The sequence below is a fragment of the Notamacropus eugenii genome (genome assembly GCF_028372415.1).
Source record: "Notamacropus eugenii isolate mMacEug1 chromosome Y unlocalized genomic scaffold, mMacEug1.pri_v2 SUPER_Y_unloc_1, whole genome shotgun sequence".
Lineage (NCBI taxonomy): Eukaryota > Metazoa > Chordata > Mammalia > Diprotodontia > Macropodidae > Notamacropus > Notamacropus eugenii.
Window position 1 is genome coordinate 897,711 of NW_027325109.1, and position 21,837 is coordinate 919,547.

Sequence of the window (21,837 nt, forward strand, 5' to 3'; positions counted from 1 at the left end):
TTGTATTTTAAGATTAGTGAAGGATTTTTCTAATTGTTTTATTTTATCCTTACAACTCTGGGAAGTAGATGCCATTATTATTCCACTTTTTATAGATAAAAGAAATTAAATTATTTGCCCATAATCACACAGCTAATGAACATGTAAGTTGATTTGGATTCCTATCTGCTTTACTTTTTATTACATCTGCTGTTCACTGTATAGCTAGTGGCACAGATCTAGTTGAAATGACCATAGAGTTGTGATTAGAGTTGTGACTCATCATTGTTATTATTTGGTAATAAATAACTTAAATATGTTAATATGGATTAATACCTTTTGTTTGAGTCATTTCCCTGACTATTGTTTCTGTTAGGTTCACTGAATAAGCCTGATTCTGGTTAAAAGTCTAACATAGGTTTTATACAAAGTTTGTTAAACTGTCCTGAGTAGTTCTATGTGGTATGCTAGTCCTGCCAATATATACTTCCTGCTGCTCCCATAAAATAATTAATAGCACATACTCCAAAAGGGGAAAAATTAGTCTTGCCTGTTTTGTTAGTGATCAAGCTAAAGAAAATTATTTGATGGATTCTAAATATTTAACAAATGTGTTACTTTAGGATTTCAGAATGTCAGAAGAGGACCAGATGATGAGAGCCATTGCAATGTCTCTGGGGCAAGATATCCCAGCGGATCAGAGAACAGAGTCCCCTGAGGTAAAGAGTTGGTGGAGATTTGTCAGTGTTTCATTTGGGACTGAAAGCTGTTTGTCAAAGGAGACTCCTAACCAGGAGTTATGACTTATATCTGCTCCACCTCTGCATTTCAAAACCCCCAAAATCACCCAGATCTTCTTTTTCTCTCTGATAGTTGTTAATGGGTATCCAGAAGGCCTGATAAGGAGTTTTGAGTAAAAATTGACTTCTTCTTGTGGTTGCTGGGTATCACTGATTATCTGCTTCACTATATGGGCACATATATTTGTCTGCTTTGGAGGCTAACATTTTCGAAATGCTAAAGGAATCAGTAGATAGGTAGCAATTGTTTAACTTATTCTAGCTGGTGGGATCAGCCTTTTTTTTTTGTGGCCACACCTGAAGAGTCCTCATGCATACTCTCTGGATTGCAAAAAAAAAATTCTTAACTTTGTTCTGACTGTAGTGGCTCCCTTGTTCTCTGTCCCCATGATCACTCTCACCTGCTTCCAGGAAACTGATTGTAGGAAGAAAGAAGAAGAGCGGAAGACCCGGGAAAAACAGGAAGAGGAAGAGGCCAAATGTCTGGAGAAATTTCAGGATGCTGAGCCCCTAGAACCAGAAGAACTGCATAATTTCACAGACACCATGTTACCGGGCTGCTTCTATCTCCTGGATGAGCTTCCAGACACTGTATACCGGGTGTGTGACCTCATCATGACTGCTATCAAACGCAATGGAGCTGATTACCGGGAAATGATTCTGAAGCAGGTGGTCAATCAGGTGAGGGATCCTGTGCCTCCTGAATGTACTTGGACACTCAGTGATTTGGCTTTTTAGAAGCAGAAGAGGGGTATGGAAAAACACTTTGTCCACTTTGCAGCTGGGGTTGCAGCCTAGAGTTAGGAAGACCCAAGATCAGACCGTGGGCAGTCATTTAATCTGCCTGCCTATGTGTCCTCAGCTGTGATATGGGAATAAAAACAGCATGTCCCTCTGAGGGATATTGTGAGGATCAAATGAGATATGGTGAGGGGAGAGGGGGGGAAAGCATACTTTTAATTGTGCCTGAAGGACTGCTGCTTCTTCTTCCTCTGCTATTCCAATGCAAAGCTCTACAGCACTCTTAAACACCTAATGACACTGTGCAAACTGAGCAGCCTATTCCACTGCCACATGGCTCTGATGGTTTGTTAGTTTGTAAATTGAGCTCTTCTACTAATTTCTTGAAGTCATTATATTGAGCTCCATTCATGAAGTTAGTCATTATGATTGAGTGGAAGTTGGATATAAGGGTGTGTAACTGTTAGAAGAAAGACTGTGAACTTGAGTTTCTGAATAGCCTTAATTTGGCAGTCAAAACAGTTTTTAAAGAAAGGCAATGGAAGGCATAATTATCAGATTTTCAGGTTATATGAGGCCAAAAGATAAAGCTGTACCACAACAAGTTAGGATATACTGGGCCAAATGTACTGAAAGGAAACTTGATGGGAAGAAGTAAAATACTATGTTTCTAGGTTAATTTCACAGATAAAAAACGGGGATGACCCAACTAGATAATAATTTATTTGAAGATGATTCAGGGTCTTGATGCCCATAAATTCAGTCATTTGGAAGACAGTGCAATTTTAGGCGACAGATGAGAATAGTAAAAGACCATGGAGTAGAAGTAGTCAAAGGTGTTGCAATTTAGGAAGGAAATTGTTAAGCTAAAGAGTATGTAGAAGAGTGTTAGTAAATGATAACCAGGTCTCAATTGATACCAAATGTTGAGAAATACACAGCTAACCTGAAGAAGAATAAACTAGATTGGGTTCCCTACATAAACACAACTCACAGATGTAAAGATGAAGGGAGAAGACAGAACAAAAAACCGTGGATGTAAGTTGCAGATTTCATAACAATCAGAATGATATAAAGAGGGATGGGCAGCAATTTTCTTCACATTCCTTTTTTTTGAGCACTGTTTTCCCTCAGTTTTCTGTCCCTTCTGTTAGCCTCCTCCTTTTTCATTCCTCTTTCCCCTATTACTCTCTATAGAGTAAGTTAAATTTCTTTACCTGAGTATGTTCTTCCTGATGACACTAAGGTTCCAGCAATGCTCATCTCTGTTCTTCTTTTCCTCTATTGTAATAGGTCTTTGTATCGTTCCTTTAACATGCCCTTTTCTACCTCCTCTTTCCTTTTCTAGTACAATCCTTTCCACCCCTTAATTGGATTTTTTTATCACCACATTTATATCCACACTCACTATCTTGTGTATATCCCTTCTTCTTGAGGTAAAGACACAATTCTCAGAAGTTACAAGTGTCATCTTCTCTTATAGGGATGTAAACGGTTTGGCCTTACTGCTTTTTTTCTTGGCTATTTCCTGAGTCTTGTATTTGAGGATCAGATTTGCTGTTGAACTCTAGTCTTTTCATAAGGAAGACTTGGACAACCTCTGTTTCACTGAATGTCCATTTCTTCCCTTGAAAGATTATGCTCAGTTTTGCTGGGTAGTTGATCCTTGTTTGTAGTCCCAAGTTTTTTCACCTTACAGAATATCATATTCTAAGCCCTTCCCATCTTTTAATATAGATGCTGCAAAGTCCTCCATAATCCTGTGATTCCACAATATTATTTTTTTCTGACTGCTTGCAGTACTTTCTCTTTCACCTGATTGGGAATTTGACTTATTCCTTGCCATTTCCAATTTGAAATCTTTTTCAGAACATAATTGGTGGTTTCTTCTGATGACTAATTTATCCTAGTGCTAGGACCTTAGGGCAGTTTTCTTTAGTGATTTCTTGAAAGATGCTGTCCAGCTTCTTTTTTTCATCATGACATTCAGGTACACCAATAATTTTTAAATTACCCTAGATCCATTTTTCAGGTCATCGTTTTTCCATTGTTATTTTATTTTTTCTCCTATTTTTTCATTTTGTTGATTTTGTTTTTCTCTTTGATAATAAGAATCTATGATCTTTGTGTTGCTTTTTTTGCTCATAGTATTTGCCTGTTTTCTGGCATTTAAAAATGATCTCTGTTGCTGGGGTAGAAGAGTCTACTTGTGCTAAACTAGAGCTTGTGGCTGATGCTGACACCAAGTAGGGTTTTCTGTGTTTCTTCTGCTTGGGTGGGAGGTATCTGGGCACTGAAAGTAGCCAGACCTAGAGCTGCACTAGAGCAAATGTAGCCTTCACCACTGGTGGACACTTGTCCATCAGTCACTGTGGTGGTTCTCTGTGCTGGGAGTGCCAAGGTATAAGGGGGTTCTGATGTTGGCATTTGACTGCTTCTCTACCCTGGCACTCAGGATCTCATGTGGTCATTTGAGGTGGGGCTTGCTACTGGCTTGCCGGGAAACCTGCTGGCCTGTACTGGTTCCTTTCAGCTACAGCAGGAAGGACGTTTCCTGTTAATCGCCCCTAGCCTTTCAAGCCAAAAAACGGCTACACCCCATCTTTCTGCTGGTTCCACTGTTATAATATTTTTCCTACAGTAGTATTTTCTGGGTTTTTCAAGATCAGTAAGGGAGAAGAAGAGTGACTTGCTGCTTACTCTTCCATCTTGGCTTCTGGCAGTCCAATTTTGATGTCCCTCCCATTCCTTATGATTCAGTTTGTTGTTCAGTCATTTCAATTGTGTCTGAATCTTCCTGACCCTATTTGGGTTAGGGTTAATTAAAATTTTAAATTCATTATAAATAAATAATAATTTTTAAAATTTTTTTTTACTTAATAAATTTTTTTTTTTATTTTTGTACTGCAGTATCTAGTTCCGCAAGCTTTTGAGTTCCAAACTTTTTTCTCCCCTGCCCAAGAAAGCATGCTCTCTGATATAGATTCTACTTATACATTCACATTAAACATTAGTTATATTACAAATATTTGAGATTTTATTTTTTATTTTTATTTTTGTTTTTATTTCTTATCAAAGATAGTGTTTCCTCCTCCAGCTTCCTCATTTTACACATAAAGAAACTGAAACAAGCAGGATTAAGTGACTTGCTCAGGGTCACATAACTGATAAATGTCTGAGGCCATATTTGTACCCATAGTCTTCTTCGCTCCAGGCTATATTCACTTAAGATTCTAAGAATGCTCTTTTAATAATGTGAATGTGTAATGGACAGATAAAGACAGGTTCTACATCCTACATTATTCTACATCCTAGTAATAGAAATTCTACAGTTAGTATTCGTCCAGGCTTAAATAACTGAAGGGTGAAACCCAGATACTAGATTCATGTCCTTCTTTATTGATATAGGTATGGGAAGCAGCTGATGTTTTAATCACAGCTGCTCTTCCTTTGACAATTAGTGACACAAAGACTGTGTCTGAGTGGGTCAACCAGATGGCCACCCTTCCAGAGGCTTCAAATTTGGCTACCAGGATTTTACTGCTTACACTACTCTTTGAGGTAAGTTTCAAGGTTGGGGCAAACTTCAGGGCTCAGGAAAAACAGAAACTTTGTGACTGAATCTTTCTTCTGTCAGATTGTCCCAGGGTATACCCTACGTAAGTAATTTCAGCACTTTGGTCACCCACAGCCTTGTATTTCAAAAGGTTATCTGGTAGAAGATAATGCTAGGGAAGAAAAAAAACTCTACCCATACCCCTCATATGTATTCTTTCCTACCCCTCCCCCACATACTTTGGCTTTTTCTGATACAGGAGCTGAAACTATCCTGTGGTTGTGTAGTTGAATCCAGTGGAATCCTCAACATCTTGATCAGACTGCTGGAAGTAGTACAGCCCTGCCTACAGGCTGCCAAGGAAGAAGAGGTGGTTCACACCCCAAAGTGAGTCACAGCACATCTCCAAGCACTTGTCACTGAATTCAATACTGTGGCCCTTAACTGGTTGTGAAGCTTGGTAATCTTTGTCTTTCTTATGCCTCATTTTGTAAGTTTGCCTAGCTATACAAAGAAGGATTTAGACCAGGTGATCTTCAGTTCCTTCAAGTTCTTTCCAATTCTCCTTAAGGTCATATAATTCTCACTGGATAAGAATCTGATATTCGTTTCCCTGAGTCATTTTGTTGCAGCATCCTTCGTGTTTTCCCACGATCGGAACAGTCTTCTGCCTTTCCTCTTCTAGATGGATCACTCCAGTACTTCTTCTTATAGACCTGTATGAGAAAACAGCTGTTTCCTCCACGAGGAGAGCACAGATAAATAAGGTAAGGGACAGTCCTCACACAGAAGTTGAAGAACCCCATTCACGTCCAGAGACCAAAGGAAAGACCGAAAGAGATTATTTCCTTCAGGGTTTAAATCATTCTTCACTATTTACTTGTGATCACTTGAGAAAATTTAGGAGTGAACAAGATTTTTCCAGTGATCATGACCACACTCAACTTTAGATGATTCTACTACTGTTAGTTTCCCTAGTAGGAGGAAGCTTTAGATACCATTCCATCAGGAGCAAATGGTGACTAAGAGTGAATCAGTCAACAAATATTTATTTATTGTCTCTTCGTGCTGGGCATTTTGCTAACAAAAAATAAAACTATTCCTACCATAAATAAGTTACCAAAACTTATATTGGTCTAATCAGCCAGTCAGACATACTGAACATTAACTCTAGCATAGTGATGTCATTTTGGTCCTCTTCAAGAACAAAGGGCAACAACCAACCAATGCTATAAAACATTTGTGTATATCATTAAATACAAAGTACTTTTCAAGAGAAGACATTAGCAGTTCAGATGATCCGGAAAGGTTTTACCCAGAAGATAGTGTCTCTGATGTATCTGAGAGGTAAAGAGTGAATTATGACTCAGAGCTAAGGAGAAAGTTCCTTCTAGACATTCATAATCATCTTTGTGAAGGTAGGGGTAGAATATCATAAATAAGGAGAAAACAAAAGACTAGGTTAGCTACATTTTGAAGTGGAGGGGTAAGAATTGGGAATTGGAGGTTCAGGCCAAACTTGGAAAGAGAAACAGTGGCTTTGTCTTACTCTGGATTGTGGATATTCATAGAAAGTAGTTGACTGATGGATCACATGTTCAGCTCTGTGCTTGAGAAAAATTATTTTGGCATTGCCTAGAAGGGAAGAGACTGATTATGAGATTATTGCAAGACATGATGAAAGTCTAAAGGTGGTAGCTGTGTCAATGGAGAAAAAAAGATGTAGTATTAAACATTGTGAATTTGGAAACAATAAGAGTCAACAGCAAATCTGATAAAAAGGGAGAGTGTGTAGTAAAAAATAATGCCAACATTAAAAAAAACTTTGTCATTGGAAGGAGTGGTGGGTAACTTGGACAAAAATAGGGAGGCCTGGAAGAGGGAAAGCCTTTAAAACACATATAGTAAAAACTGATGGCGAGTAAGAATTCATAACTTTTTTATTCTTGGCAAATTGGTGAAGCCAGAATAACATGTGAAATGCAAAAGAAAAAGTACATAAACTTAGAAAAGAAAACAATTACATTCAAATGCAGTCATCAAAATATTAAAGATCACTGACTCATTGTAGAGCATGCTTCATGTAGAAGGAGAAGATACACCAGGAGAATTCACCCAAGCAAGAAGAAAACCAAGAGAATGAATTTTAAGAGGTTGAGATGATGAGATAGTAGTGATTTGGTACAGGGAAACTTGGATAGATGTGTAGAGTTTTTAAGGGTCAGAAATGAAAAGAAAGAAAATGATCAACTGGTTAGTTTACTGCAACTGCCATAATTTGGATTGAGTGGAAAATTTTGTATATATTTGAAAAGCAGTTCAGAATACTGGAAGTAAGTCATTTTACTGTGAAATAGAAATTCCAGGTGGTAGAGGGCAAAGGATTCTGGATTTGGACTTTGGTGGATATATTCTTAAGTATGAGAGATCATAAGAAATGTTTTTTCGTAAGGTTACTAAATTAATCATAGGGATAAATAAACAGAATGATAATGATAACAGATGACTAAAGAAATTATTTCTTAGACATCCAACTATTTCTTAGAACTCCCCTTAGAGTTACATTTTGTCTTTCTTTCCTACTTTCCCTTGAATAAATTTAACTAATGTTGTATGAGCATTAAAATAAACATCCACCTAAAGAGGATGGTGTCCTAGATAAGCAACACCTCAGTCTAACAGCTCAAGTCATGGTCACTGGGGCCTGCGCAGCAGTTGCCCAAGCTCATAACTCAATGTTTGGTAGTTAGGTCTGGGTCTGGTTCATCTTGGACCTTATGAGTACATTAATTAACCACATTTTTATGTGTAGTATCTACAAGGTAACAGCAATAACTGGCGTTGGTTTGATGATCGATCTGGACATTGGTGTGGCTATAGTGCAGGCAACAATAGCACAATTGATACAGCCTGGAAAGCTGGGGAGACAAGTGTACGATTCACAGCAGGCAGACGAAGATACACAGTCCATTTCACAACAATGATACAGGTATGATATCCGTTGAGGTTTTTCATGATAATAATTTTCAATGATAATTGAATTACATATGATGTTTGTGAATGGAATTCTTAGATATTTGATTTACTTGTTTTTAGCCAAGTCTTTTCATAAACTGATGACCTCAGTTTTTATACAAGAGTTCAGTAGTGCCAAATTTGTGAGATTGTTTTACTTTTGTTCTTTATTGATTACTCAAAAGATTACTTATTTAAAGTATTTGGCTTCTGAATGTTCTAATGGACAGTAAAGTGAACAGGGTAAGGAAAATACATATTCTTAAGTCAGGAACTATATTCTTGGCATTTCATCCCAGTAATTATTTTAAGGATTGTATTATCACTTTTTCCTGATAAGATTTTCTTCATCATATCTTTAGACTATTTACATATTTGTATTATGTTACCACTTTCTTACTTAATCCTTTCAACAATTCTGGGAGGGAATTGGGGGATCTTGAAGCCCCAGCTGACAGAAAGCACCTCAAATAAAGGTAGCAATGTAAGAATATCACTTAAGTCTCTTGACTCCTGCTCCAGTCCTCTCCAATCTCTCTTGCCTACTTGTTTTGTTCTGTTGGGAGCTTTTTACCTGTATAAGCTAATACCTTCCTTTAGATATTAGCATTTCCATTTTGGGGAAAAATGGTCCATGCATTGTGTCATTTCCATCTGAATTTCCAGGTCAATGAAGAAACTGGAAACCGGCGTCCTGTAATGTTGACTCCATTAAGAGTTCCTCAGCAAAATAGAACCTCAAAAACCACTCATGGGCAAGAACTGGGTAATTCTTTGGAAGAAGGCAGAGAAGTACATATCCAGCCAAAAGAAGAAAAAGTCAATGGTATAGTCTTGCTTCTTCTTCTCTGATCTGTGCTTTGACTTTGTCATCTAGAGGGTATTGTTGATAACAGCAATGTCTTGGTAACTTGCAGTCCAAACATCCACTTTTTGAATCAGGGAATGCAAAGTAATTGGGGTGAAGTGGCTTGCCCAAGGTCACACATCTAGTAAATGCCAAGTGTCTGAAGCCAAATTTGAACTTGGATCCTCCTGACCCCAAGGCTGCTGCTCTACTCACTACATCCACTTCTTTATAATTTTCTCTTCAGCAGACTGCTAGGTAACTTTGTGGTCATTGACTAAGTTTAATTGTTTGATTTTAGGATTTGTTATTCATTTGTCCACAAGAAAGGGAAAGAATTTTTCCAGGGAGAGCTTTTGGGCCACCCATACTGTTAATTCAGTAGCAAGAGTGCGCTGTCCCAAACATCCCCTTTTCTCCCTTTTCCAGAACTGCCCTTGGCTGCAGAAGGTACTTACTTTGACAAGGAGATGACTGTTGAGAATACCAAGTCAGGAGATATCCTGATTCAGGGACTTACAGAAGAAATGGTGACCATCTTGATCCGTGGCTGTGTAAGCATGCTGGATGTCCCTGTGGACCCAGACACACTGCATGCCACACTACGCCTCTGCTTGAGGCTTACTCGAAACCACAAATACGCCATGATGTTTGCAGAGCTGAAGAGTACTAGGATCATCTTAAACTTGACCCAGAACTCAGGTTTCAATGGATTCATACCCCTGGTGACCCTTCTCTTGAGACACATCATTGAGGATCCTTGTACTCTTCATCATACTATGGAAAAAGTATGTAACACCCTACTGTTTCTTAGAACTCCCCATGGAGTTACTTTTTTGTCTTTATTTTGGACATTTCCTTGAATAAATTTAACTCGTGTTATGTGAGTCATAACATTTTGATATGAGCTATATCAAAATAAGGAGTCATAGCTACTCCAGCACTAAGATGAACAATTTCAGTTCAATAAACATTTATTAAGCACTTGCTATGTATCAAGTACTGCACTGAGGGTACAAGAAGATACATAAGACAGGAGTTTACTATCTAAAGGGGAAGACAGTATTCAAATAAATATGTATAGACCTAGCTAAAGTGCATGATAAATAAAAAGCAGTTACCAGAGGGATTAAGAATGTTAGAGAAGGTTTCCTGATTGAGAAAATTGGATTTTAGTTAGAATTTAAAAGGAACCAGGAAGGTCAGTAGGCAGAGTAGAGGAGGGAGAGCCATGTTCCATACATGGAGTGCCAGACAAAATGTCCAGAGCCAGGAGATGGATTGTCTTATGAAATCCTCAAAAGTCAGTCATTGCATTGAATATTACATGTTGGGGAATAAGGGAAGGGCAAGGGGACCAGATTATGAAAGGCTTTGAATACCAACCAGCATTTTGTATTTACTTTGGGGGAGGCAATAGTTTATTGGCAGTTTGAAATGAGCAAATTATTTGGTAATTTGAACATTGTCTAGCATTCCCATTCTTTATGTTTGGGATATAAACTGATTTTTTCTAATCCAGTGAGCACTATTTAATTTTCCAGATTTGTTGGCATCATCTTTAGCATTTTAAGTAACTTAGCTGCAACTCCACCTCCACTACCCTTATCATTAGCAGTTCTTTAAGGCTCAACTTTGTCCTCCAGTAACCTGTACTGTTACTAATCAGTAACCAAACTATTTTGATTATAGATGATGTTAAAACATTTCTTGCATAGTTCTTTTTTGTATTGTTGCCACTTCTTATTAATTTCTTCTGCTTCTGTTAAGTCACTACTATTTTGTCTTTTGTTATGCCCATTTTTCATGTGAAATTTTCCCTTGACACCTCTGATTTTCTTGAAAAGATCTCTTGTCTTTTCACATTCTGTTGTTTTCTTCTATTTCTTTGCATTGAAAAAAGAAAATTCTCTTATCTCTTCTCTTGTCTGAAATTCTGCATTTAAGTTGAGTATAACTTTCTCCTTTCCTTTCCCTTTTGTTTTTTCCTCATCCATTTTGCTTTCTTGCTCTTCTTTTTCTGTGGGATGAGTTTTGTTACTGCCTACTGTATGGTAAAGGATGTTATTTAAACACCTGTATGGTCTCATGGTTTTCCGTCTATTTCAGTGTGAATTTTGCAATAAAAAACTCATGATCAGCTCCAGGTCTTGTTTTTTAACTGACTATACAGAACTCGTGTTCTTCTACAACAATTAGGTTTTTTTCCCACTAAGACAATTTTCTTCCTCTTATTTTCCTCCTATTTTTTAAATTAAAAGTTCCTGTTATGTTTTAGGCACTTCATTTTCAGAAATCTTTTTTTATTGAAACTAAAATTCCTAGGAGATACCATTCTAACAATATCATTTGTTCTAACTTGAATCATTTGACATAATGCATGTTTTGAAAAGCTGTCAAATCCTAGAACAACATGATGGAGAGAAAGAAGTTCGGGATTTGTTTTTAATCCCATTTCAGTCATCTGCATGTTTATAATTTAAGCACTTGCAATATGCTGAGCTGTGTACTAGGCCTGTAGAATACAAATTTTAAAAAAATCAAATATGTACTACTACTGAAGATGACATTCTGGTAGGGAACAAAACAATCACATGTGCTAGAAAAATAAATACAGCATAGTTTGAAATAAAGGACGCTAGCTTTACAGATTACAAAAGAAATAATATAGAAGACCTGTGTGTTAAAGAAAGAGAGAAATTCTGTGAGGTAAAGAGAGTGCATTTTAATCCATGCTGCCAGTGTACCAACCCTCTTGCATTTATTTCTTAATTTCCTGCCTGTCAGCTGCTGGACAAATAAAATTTTTTGAGAATAAGCGGCTGTTTCCTCTTTTAAATCTTTTTTATATAGGAAGAACTTGGATATGAACTCTATGCTGAGGGCCCATTTGGAGGTTGTACAAATTAACAAATATTTTTATATTCCATATGTTAATCTTTCTTATCATCCTTTGATACATGAATGGCAAAATAATGTTTGTTACAGGTGGATCTTTCAGAATATGTCTTTCTTCAATTTTTTTAGGTGGTAAGGTCTGCTGCTTCAAATGGAGCAGGGAGCACTACTTCTGGGGTTCTGTCTGGTAGCCTTGGATCTCGAGAGATAAACTACATCCTTCGTGTTCTTGGACCTGCTGCATGCCGTAATCCAGATATCTTTACTGAAGTTGCAAGTGGATGTGTCCGTATTGCTCTTCCTGCTCCAAGAGGCTCTGGGACTAGTGAGTTTCAAGGGCTACCTTTTACAAATGTATTGGTTTTTCTTGGGTACAGTTTGGGGTTGGGGTCTTTGTTTTTTTCAGTTATTTCAGTTTAATAGACAACTACAGATAGAGTGCTAGATTTGGAGGTAGAAAGATCTAAGTTCTAAGCTTCAGGTATTTATAAGTAGTATGATCCTGAGCAAGTCATTTAATACTTGTTTAATTCAGTTTCCCTAATTTTAAATCGAGGATCAAATGAGATGCTTATATAAAGCATTTGCAAACTTTAAAGGATAATGTAAGTGCTAGCTATAACTCCTCTTACATTCTCAGAAATAAAGAAAATACAAACTAAACTATATTAGAAATAAACTAAAATTAGAAATCAGTTAACTAAGTAAATGACATAAGAAAAGTGGTTGGTGCTTGTGGTAACATTTTAGCGGGTTGTTTATTTTCAATCTGAGTTGACAAGAAGAAATGGAACCTGACAAAGCCAAAGATTATTTTTGTCAGGGTAAATTATGTAAACCTTGGAAGCAAGGATGACTGTGTCTGATCGTGACATTTGTGAGAGACAGTGAATGGATGGCCCTATTTAGACTATAAGGTTTTTTATTCTGTTTCATAAACTTAATTTTACTATAGCTAAAATGAAGAAATGGGAATAGATAAGTTCAATTTTATAATTCACAAGAACTTTGATATTTTTAGCTCCTGTCTAAAATGACAATAAGGAATCTCTAATGTCTCTTTTAGTTCTGACTAATTCTTAAAGGAATTTTTATTTATTTGGCCAAGGCATTTGTCTGGATGGAGGCAATTGAGTGAAAAACTTTTGAGACCTTAGAGGTAGGGAAGAGATAGGAAGATAATTCAATTTCTTATTATACAAATGAAGAATTTTGGATCCTTTTGATCTTGGATTGTCAAGATTTTAATCAAGTTTCATTGAGTTCATATCCAGTCATTTTTCTGCTGTATCTCTGGGATCCTTTTGTCTAGTCTCCCAAGGTTTCTCATTTTTAAAAAAAAAAACAAATATTTTATAAATTTTCTCTGCCTTCTTTTTCTTATGTTCCCTTATTTCATCTTCATTTGTTTTATCCTTGAACTGGTTCTGTAATAAAGTCCTTTGTGAATGAGGGGTGGGTCAAATGAGATTGAGAAGAAGAATTAAATGTAAGATTTCACCATTGGACTTTAGTCATTTGTTGTAGCTGGATTAATTTTGATTAGTTATTTTTTTCTCATTGATGACTGAGAAATCTGTTTTCCTCTTCTCCTTCTGCTCAGCATCAGATGACGAATTTGAGAATCTGAGAATCAAAGGACCAAATGCTGTACAGCTAGTGAAGACAACCCCAATTAAACCTTCTCCTTTGCCTATTATTCCTGATACCATCAAGGAAGTGATATATGACATGCTTGATGCTTTGGCTTCCCACCCTGCTCCAGAAGAAGGTTTGTGGGATAAAATAGCATCCATTACAGATGAAAGTTTCTTATCCATATTTTAGTTTGTCTCTCTGATTTCCTTTTAAATGTCTTTAGACAAAATAATGTTTGTAACTAGATAGCTTAGGGTTAAAGGACAGCACAATGCTACAATAGATGGGAGAAATGAATCAGGAGAATTTAATTTAATGTATGTACTAGACTTTTTTATTCCTTGTTCAGTCTAACATTTAGAGAAAGAACTAGGAATTCAATTGTAGAATGAAGCAGATTGTGTGTGTGTGTGTGTGTGTGTGTGTGTGTGTGTATTAAGTTCTGGTTTGTTATATGATTTCTCCCATTTATTTTAGTTCTTCTACACAGCATGAATATAGTGAAAATGTATTCATTAGCAATGTGTGTGTAGATCCTATGTTGAATTGTATGCTGTCTTGGGGAGGGACAGGGATTGTAGGGAGTAAGAAGGGGGGGAAGTTCTAAGTTTTATGGTAGTGATTGTAGAACATTAAAAATAAATAAATAAATGAAAAGTTAAAAACAAAAACTTGCATTGGGGGGGTTGTCTTTTTCAGATAAGTCTGAACCTAAACCTCAGGAAATTAGTCGGTTTCTCCAAGACATGGGGGATGATGTATATCAGCAGTATAGGTCACTAACACAACAAGGAACTGACTTTGGCACCCAGAGTGGTTTCACTATTGATGTAAGTTAATATCAGTGTCATTTAGTAAGTAAAGCATTTAGCAAAAGGACCTGGCACATAATTACTTGTTCCTTCTCTAGGATCAGGAGATCTAGGTTAAAATGACTTAATGTTTAGACTTGTTTCCTAATCTGTAAAATGGGAATCATGCCCCTCCAGTAAATGTGCTTCCTCTCAGACAATTGTAAGGAAAGTGTTTTATAAATGAGTAATAAGGTTCATTATAGTAAACAAAGATGAGTCCTTTCAATATAGAATTAGGTTTTTTCCCCATTGTTTTGAGGTGATTAAAAAAACATTAACCAGATTCCCTGTGATATTATGTTCTTTTCCCCCTTAGGATCAAGTCTTTGCTGCAGATGGTACATCTACTGAGACACACCAATCAGGTACCTCTCAAGGACAAGGTAATTGTTTTTTCTTTCCATAATTAATATTTCTTGGAATGGTGACTTGAGATACTATTAGTTGTTATCAGTAAACATCAGATTACTTTAATAAAGCCTTGTACTTATATTGTAAGAAAGCTTGAGAGCTAGAGGTTAAATTAGGAGGATTAAGGACCTAGGTGAAAGGCCACACTTAAAAAGTAGTTTTAATGGTTTAATGTCAACTCAGAAGGAAGCCTCACAGGTTAGTGGACTGACTTGAATATGATTCAGCTATGCATAATGACAGACTAGAATGTTAGTACAGGTTTGGTTTTTAAGAGAAATGTAATGTCTAGTATTCTCCATCCTATTGTGTCTCTTGTTTGGGACACCAAATCTAAGAATGGTAGATAAGCTAAAAATTTTAGTAGTGGTGGTATTATGGTATATCCAATGAAGGGCAGTCTGAATAGTCAGATTATATTTATAAAGTATCTGCTGTTTGCTGAGCACTGAAATATGTGCTTAGGAAACAAAAAAATATAAAAAATCCCCTTGGTCTCATAAAAATGATGATCATGCAAACAATTTGGTATAACAAGATATTTTTTAAATAAATTAGGGATAATCTTTGAGGAAAATCATTAAGAATAAAGAGGCCTGTAAAAGACTTCTTACAGAATTTGGGACATTAGCTAAGAATCAAGTAAAAGAGGCCAATAGGCAGAAATTAGAGCAAGCACAGAAGGATAAGCTAGTAAAAATGCATAAAATTTAAGGTGGAGTTTGTTTTCATGGAATAGCAAGGAGCCCGGTGTCACTTAATCAAAATGAAGGAAGTTGAATTTATGTTATATGAAAATTAATTTAAGAAATTGAGTGTTTAACTTGAAGGAGCAAAGACTTTTATACTTCTTTTCAAATATTTTAAGATCCAATGGAAAAAGAAATAAACTTGTTCCTCTTGACGAAGAGAAATGGGTGAAATAAGTGTAAACTACCCAACAACTATAGCACAAGTGATAGGAGACTGGAGTTTTCCTTGTGAAAACTCTTTAACTACTTCAGCAAGTATAATGTATCTACATAATATAATAATAAAGTATAATAATAATATAATACATGATGTAACATATCTATTCCTAATTACATAAAGGTTGGAGACGTGCTACTACTGCAAAGGCAGAGATTGAAATGATCAGATATATTGTTGAGGCAGCATATGGGATATGTCGTGTAGGTTTAGGGCATTCAGAAAGCAGGTCCTCTAGTTTAAATCCTTAAATTAAAACATTTCTATGGAGAAAAAAGTTTTTTTGATGAACTTAATAAAATCATGACATCTGTTACCTAGACAGGGTTGCCATGGTTATGGCAATCTTTACTTGGCAGACTTTGTATTTATTTATAAATCTTCCTGAGTACCACCATTGGTCCCTAAATTTTCATCTGCCTTTTGTTGTTCCTATTTCTGTGAAGTGCATATTGTAAATGTGAAGGATTGATTTGATATCTGTATCTGTCTCAACAGTTTTGTCTCCAGAAGAGTCTCGGGAAGAGAAAAAGAAAAAGGAAAGGAACCAGACTACTGAAGAAAGCAAACAGAAAGCCAAAGGCAGCAAACCTTTAATGCCAACCTCCATCATCCTTAGACTATTGGCTGAGTTAGTGAGGTCTTATGTTGGCATTGCCACTCTGATAGCCAATTACAACTACACTGTGGGCCAGTCTGAACTAATCAAAGAGGTATTTTGAGTAGCCAGATGTCATTTTCCTACAGTAGGCAGGCGTAAAATGGAAAGTAGTATCACAGAATACAATTTACTGAGCCTGAAAGTTTGAACAGTTTCTTTTAAATATCAAATCAGTTATAAGTCAAATTCTTAAAACTGAAAGCCTTTGACACCTTAGCAGAGAGCCCCAAGTTTGGTATTTATTGCTTTATCTTCCATAAATCTTTCCTTTTCTGGCTATTGGTTTTATTTTCTCAAAAGTAAATATTAAACTCTGTTTCCCAAGGCTTCTTTCTCTGTCTGAAAATACAGGTTTTCTTGTTACAGATGTTCTGTCAAAAAGCTAGTTGTGTTTGTGTGTCTTGTTATAGGATTGTAGTGTTCTGGCATTTGTCCTGGACCACCTCCTTCCTCATACCCAGAGTACAGAAGATAAGGACACTCCGGCTTTGGCCCGCCTTTTTCTTGCCAGCCTAGCTGCAGCAGGCAGTGGATCAGATGCTCAGGTGGCTTTGGTAAATGAAGTGAAAGCTGCTTTAGGCCGAGCACTGGCAATGACTGAGAGTGCAGAAAAACATTCCAGGTTAGTGGCTAAGCCTAGACAGAGGTAAGCTAGATGTTGCCCTTTTGGTTTATTGAATTTAAAAATGTAAAAATTGCTCTTAGCTCACATATAGTACAAAAAGAACAAAAACAGTCAGTAGGTGGTTTTTGGCCTGCAGTCCCATTTTGATATTCTGTCTTTTTTTAGCCTCATGTATTGTAGTAGCCTGTTCTTTGAATCCTGTGAAACTTAATAATAATTACTAAGTATCTATTCTGTGCTAAATCCTGCACTTAAACTCTGGAGAGATCAGTCAAAAACATTAAGTATCTCATAAGCATTGTAGACATAAAAAAGGCATAGGACAGTCTCATTCTCTAAAAGTTTAAAATTAATAGGTGAGGATAATATACCAAAGAAAACCAGAATGAATTGGTAATTGATCCAGTATTCTTGTGGGAAAGTCAGAGAAATCTCAGCATACTGCAGTAAGAGATTTCTTAAAAATACCCTTTTAGGGTCCAGAGTTCATTTTTAGTTTTTTGCTCTTTTGGAGTTGTTTGTGGTCTGGAAACAAAAAAAAAAAAATTCATTGGAGTATGGCAAGTGTTTGTTTAAGCGATTTTGGAAAGCATACCTGAATATTACTTTAGAAGAAAAGGAAGTAAGAAAGAGGGATTTAATGTACCCTAGAACGTGATATACTTTGAGGAGGTAACAAAGCCTGGGCTAAACTTAAAATTGTGCCTTTCACCAGACTCCAGGCAGTGATGTGCATCATCAGTACCATAATAGAGTCCTGTCCCTCCACATCCAGCCTTTACAGCAGTGCCACAGCAAAGACTCAGCACAGTGGCATGAATAACATTATAAGACTGTTTTTGAAGAAGGGATTAGTGAATGACTTGGCACGAGTACCACACAGTCTAGACCTCTCCAGGTAAGACTTCTTGTCCTGTTTCTAGGGCCCTAATACAATGTGAATTAGGAGAAAGGTGAAGTGTTTTGAGAGACAGGAATTTCCATTTGAAGAGATGACTGGAACATTTCGCGTCCTCTGGATTGCATGCCTTTCCCGTTACTCATTGTGTTTTGTTTTAAGCCCTTTTATTCCAAAGCCCATTGTACGCTGTTGTTTTATCCCTTATCACAAAAATTTTGAGTAGATAAAAATCTTTGTTTTCTGGAATGATTCTGAGACTCTTGTTCCCACTGACTAGATTTGCAGCCTTGAGCCAGTCCTATATTCAGACCCTTAGCATGTCTCTTGCAGTTCTATAAGTAATCTAAGTGACTTTTGCCTTAAAACTTTATACCAGATTTTTTTTTCTATAGGTATCAAAATACATAGACTACAGATTATGGTCATGCTCTCAGTGAATACTGTCAGAATATTTTAGTTTTTCCTATGTTCCATTCACTTTCTTTGTTTCCTCTTTGTTAGTCCCAGTATGGCCAATACTGTCAATGCTGCCCTGAAGCCTTTGGAGACACTGTCTCGGATTGTGAACCAACCTAGCAACGTGTTTGGCAGCAAGAGTGCTTCCAGCAAGAGCAAATCTGAGCAAGATGCCCAGGGAACATCCCAAGGTTCCAATGGCAACACACGGGATCCAGGTAGGAAAAAAGGGCACATAGGTTTTCAAGATAGAAGGTGAGGTATGCTCTAGGTTCCTCCCCTTGTCCCATAAGAACCACTTACAAATATTCCTCTAGCCTCTAAATAATAATGGGAGTGATCACATTTTTTTCCCATTATTATAAGATGAGGAAATGTTTCTAAGCCATAGCTTCTGAGTTGCTTCATAACGTTAGGTCAATAAGTCTATTCATTGATATGTACAAGTTAGGCAGTATATAAGAATGAATCATTTTATTTGTCATTTTCTTTGACTCCACCAGAAGTATCAACAAAAGGATAGCCAGGCTGTGTAGAAACTTTGGTAGTAAGGCATGCTTTCAAGAGTACTGGATTTGGAGTTTAAAACTTGTTTGAATCCTCACAATAACATTTAGGATCTATATAACTTTTCTTATGGAAAATGAAAAGATAAACAGGACGACCTTTTAGTTAATAACCCCTAAGTCTACAGTCCTTTCATCATAGTCCAGACTCTCCCATTAGCTGACTATCTTTGGTTTTACCTTTATCTAACTCTTGTATCATTCTCTACAAGTAAGGGTGTTGGTTACTTAGAATTTCTGTTAATTTATAACACTTCCCCCAACTCTTTTTTTCCTGTCTTTCTTTTTAGAGTATTGCTGCCCCAGTCACCAAAGCTAATATTCTGAGTAACTTCTACAAATCTCACAATCTCACCCAATTTCTCTGTACACTATTATTTTTTATGCCGTATGTATTTCTTATACCTTCAATAAAGTCATCCCTTAGAGCAAAGAAAAGCAATCTAACTAGCATATCATATATAATAGTCTACATAATATTCTGAACCTCTTTCTCTAGAACAAGATTTATCATTGTATATAATCTGAATTCTGATATTAGTGTTATGTTTTCATATATTCTTCTCCGATTTCTTTTTTGTGCATCAGTTCTTAAGTCTTTGCGTGTAATTTTTCTGTTTTGTTTATAAAGGAATTCTATAGAATATTAACATTTATCTACTGTGTTTGAAGTACTTAAGCCTTTTTTATTTATCATCTCATTCACTCCAAGGGAAATAGGTGCCATTACTGTCATCACCATTTTATAATTGAGGAAACTGAGACAAACTGATGGCTGTGTAAGTTTCCCAGGATTATACAGCTAGTATCTGGATCTGGTTATTAAATCAAGGCTTCCTGACTCCAGAATATCCACTGATCTCTGAAGTAGAGTTAATCTTTGAGGCCTTTAACTTTTTGTTGTAAGAACAATATGATCACTAAGCCACTTTAGAAAATCCTAGCAATTTTTTTTCCTTAAGGCCTCTGCCTTCTTACGTCCTCCTCAGTAACTTCATTTTGAGTTCTTTTTCAGTTGAGATCTGCCAAATTTTTTTCTCACTAAGTGCAGTCCTTGATCTTTTTTCTAATTATAGTATATTTCATTATTTTCATAACTAATATTTCTTTTTAATATCAATTTTTTCCTTCAAAGTCTAGTTCCATTTCCACTACTGTTGAAATTTTTCCCTCGCCACTTGAAGCCTTTGCTGAACTGATTACATTGTGTGTTACTCGTTTAGTTATTGTGATAAACTGCCATAACTTAGTATATTTTAACTAACAGAAAATTTAAAAAAATTCACCAGTTTGGGGGGAGAAAGGGAAGAGGATTCTTTAACATTGTCACAACTTATGTGATTAGGGACTGAGGAAATATTATACACATACACATATATTGGTTGTTTCAGGGTTAACTGGTGAGACAGAAGTGCATGAGGAGGATCATGATGTCACTCAGACAGAGGTAGCAGATGGGGATATAATGAATCGACAAACTGAAAATGATACTGTGGTGATTGCTGGGCAGCAAGAGGTCTTTAGTACCCAGGAAATGCAGGTATGAGAACACTGAATCCATCTCAGAGCTTCTACTTTGTGTTTCTACTTTTCAGGGTTGGTTTTGGTTTGGTTTTGTTTTTTCAAAGAAACTCTAGTCAGTGACAGATGTAAGTTGATATGCTACTTATAACTCCACCTCTCATATACCCATAATTTCCATCTTAATGTTATGTCATAACTACTTATTGCTTATTTGGCAGTGTGAAAGTCAGTTCATTTTGCTTGTCTACCCCCATAAAATGAATCACGGAATTTTGTGAAAAAGCCAAAATGTTTTGGTTTTCATTTTAAAGAGTCTTAGGCTTCTGAAAACTATGAATGTTTCTCTAATGAATAGTGATTTAGAGCATTTTTTTCATATGAGTATAGATAGCTGAGATTTCTTTAAAAACTGCCTGTTCATATCCTTTGACCATTTATCAGTTTGGGAATGACTTGTATTTTTATAAATTTGACTCAGTTTTGTATATATTTGAAAAATGAGATGTTTATCAGAGACACTTGTTGAAATAATTTTTCCATTTTTCTTCTTTCCTTATAATTTCAAGAACACTGATATTGCTTGTGTAAAAATTTTACCTTATTGCATTTGTAATGCTGTCTTCTTTGATCTGAATTCTTCCCTTATCCATAAATTTGACAAATACCTATTCCATGCCCTCTTTACTTTTGGTATCACTCTTTATGTGTAAATCATGTACCTAACGTCAGATGATATATATATAGTTTCTGCCATACTGTTTCCCAACAGTTCTTGTCAAATAATGACAATCTTTCTAAAGAGAGCAAAGGGGAGAAGTTGTTGCTTGGGAATGGTGGAATCTACTCTTAGCAGATGCAGCCATTTAATAGTGTTTAGATATATATTGCCAAACGCTGTAAAATCTAATGCTTACTGACATGCCAAAGAACAGTCTAGATGTGTGGAATGACCACAGGTACCTTTTGCCTTATGTTTAGACTTAAACTTTCATTTTCATTGTTATGCTCTTGGAAATATCAATATTAAGCAAAGTAACAGATTTTCATCACTTATATTCTTAGGTAGAAAATGAGCTGGATGATCTGATAGATGAATTGCTTGAGAGGGATGATGGATCAGGAAACAGTACAATCATGGGTGAGCATTGCAGAACTGAATTCATTTCTTGACTTCTAAGCATGTCTTTGAGAAATTCTGGAAAACTGTTTCTTTTGATTTCTTAGTTGTGTATGAATATGTATTGCTAGACTTTCCTTGGATCTTTAAATAACATCCTTATTATTGTCACAGGTGAAGTCTGGCTAGAGGAGGTCTCAGCAAAGCAAATAGGAAACCCTTGTTTTAGTCCAAGGATTTTTAGGAAAACTCAAGTTAAATATTTCATTTTCTTACATT

At 36.3% G+C, this 21,837-nt stretch overlaps 1 protein-coding gene across 7 annotated transcripts in view; it reads left to right on the forward strand.

The window, feature by feature from the left end:
* Positions 1–21,837, forward strand: part of LOC140516966 (E3 ubiquitin-protein ligase HUWE1-like) — a 98,601-nt gene that overhangs the window by 54,248 nt on the left and 22,516 nt on the right. For all 7 annotated transcript variants that reach the window (XM_072627814.1, XM_072627818.1, XM_072627817.1 and 4 more), the window contains 18 exons: positions 603–698; positions 1,191–1,460; positions 4,929–5,081; positions 5,336–5,463; positions 5,762–5,843; positions 7,889–8,065; positions 8,758–8,917; positions 9,368–9,726; positions 11,966–12,161; positions 13,440–13,607; positions 14,174–14,304; positions 14,645–14,711; positions 16,207–16,421; positions 16,780–16,991; positions 17,710–17,892; positions 18,397–18,569; positions 20,309–20,457; positions 21,504–21,579. In XM_072627814.1, the coding sequence (XP_072483915.1) occupies positions 603–698; positions 1,191–1,460; positions 4,929–5,081; positions 5,336–5,463; positions 5,762–5,843; positions 7,889–8,065; positions 8,758–8,917; positions 9,368–9,726; positions 11,966–12,161; positions 13,440–13,607; positions 14,174–14,304; positions 14,645–14,711; positions 16,207–16,421; positions 16,780–16,991; positions 17,710–17,892; positions 18,397–18,569; positions 20,309–20,457; positions 21,504–21,579 (2,995 nt within the window). The remainder of the gene's footprint in view (positions 1–602; positions 699–1,190; positions 1,461–4,928; positions 5,082–5,335; positions 5,464–5,761; positions 5,844–7,888; positions 8,066–8,757; positions 8,918–9,367; positions 9,727–11,965; positions 12,162–13,439; positions 13,608–14,173; positions 14,305–14,644; positions 14,712–16,206; positions 16,422–16,779; positions 16,992–17,709; positions 17,893–18,396; positions 18,570–20,308; positions 20,458–21,503; positions 21,580–21,837) is intronic.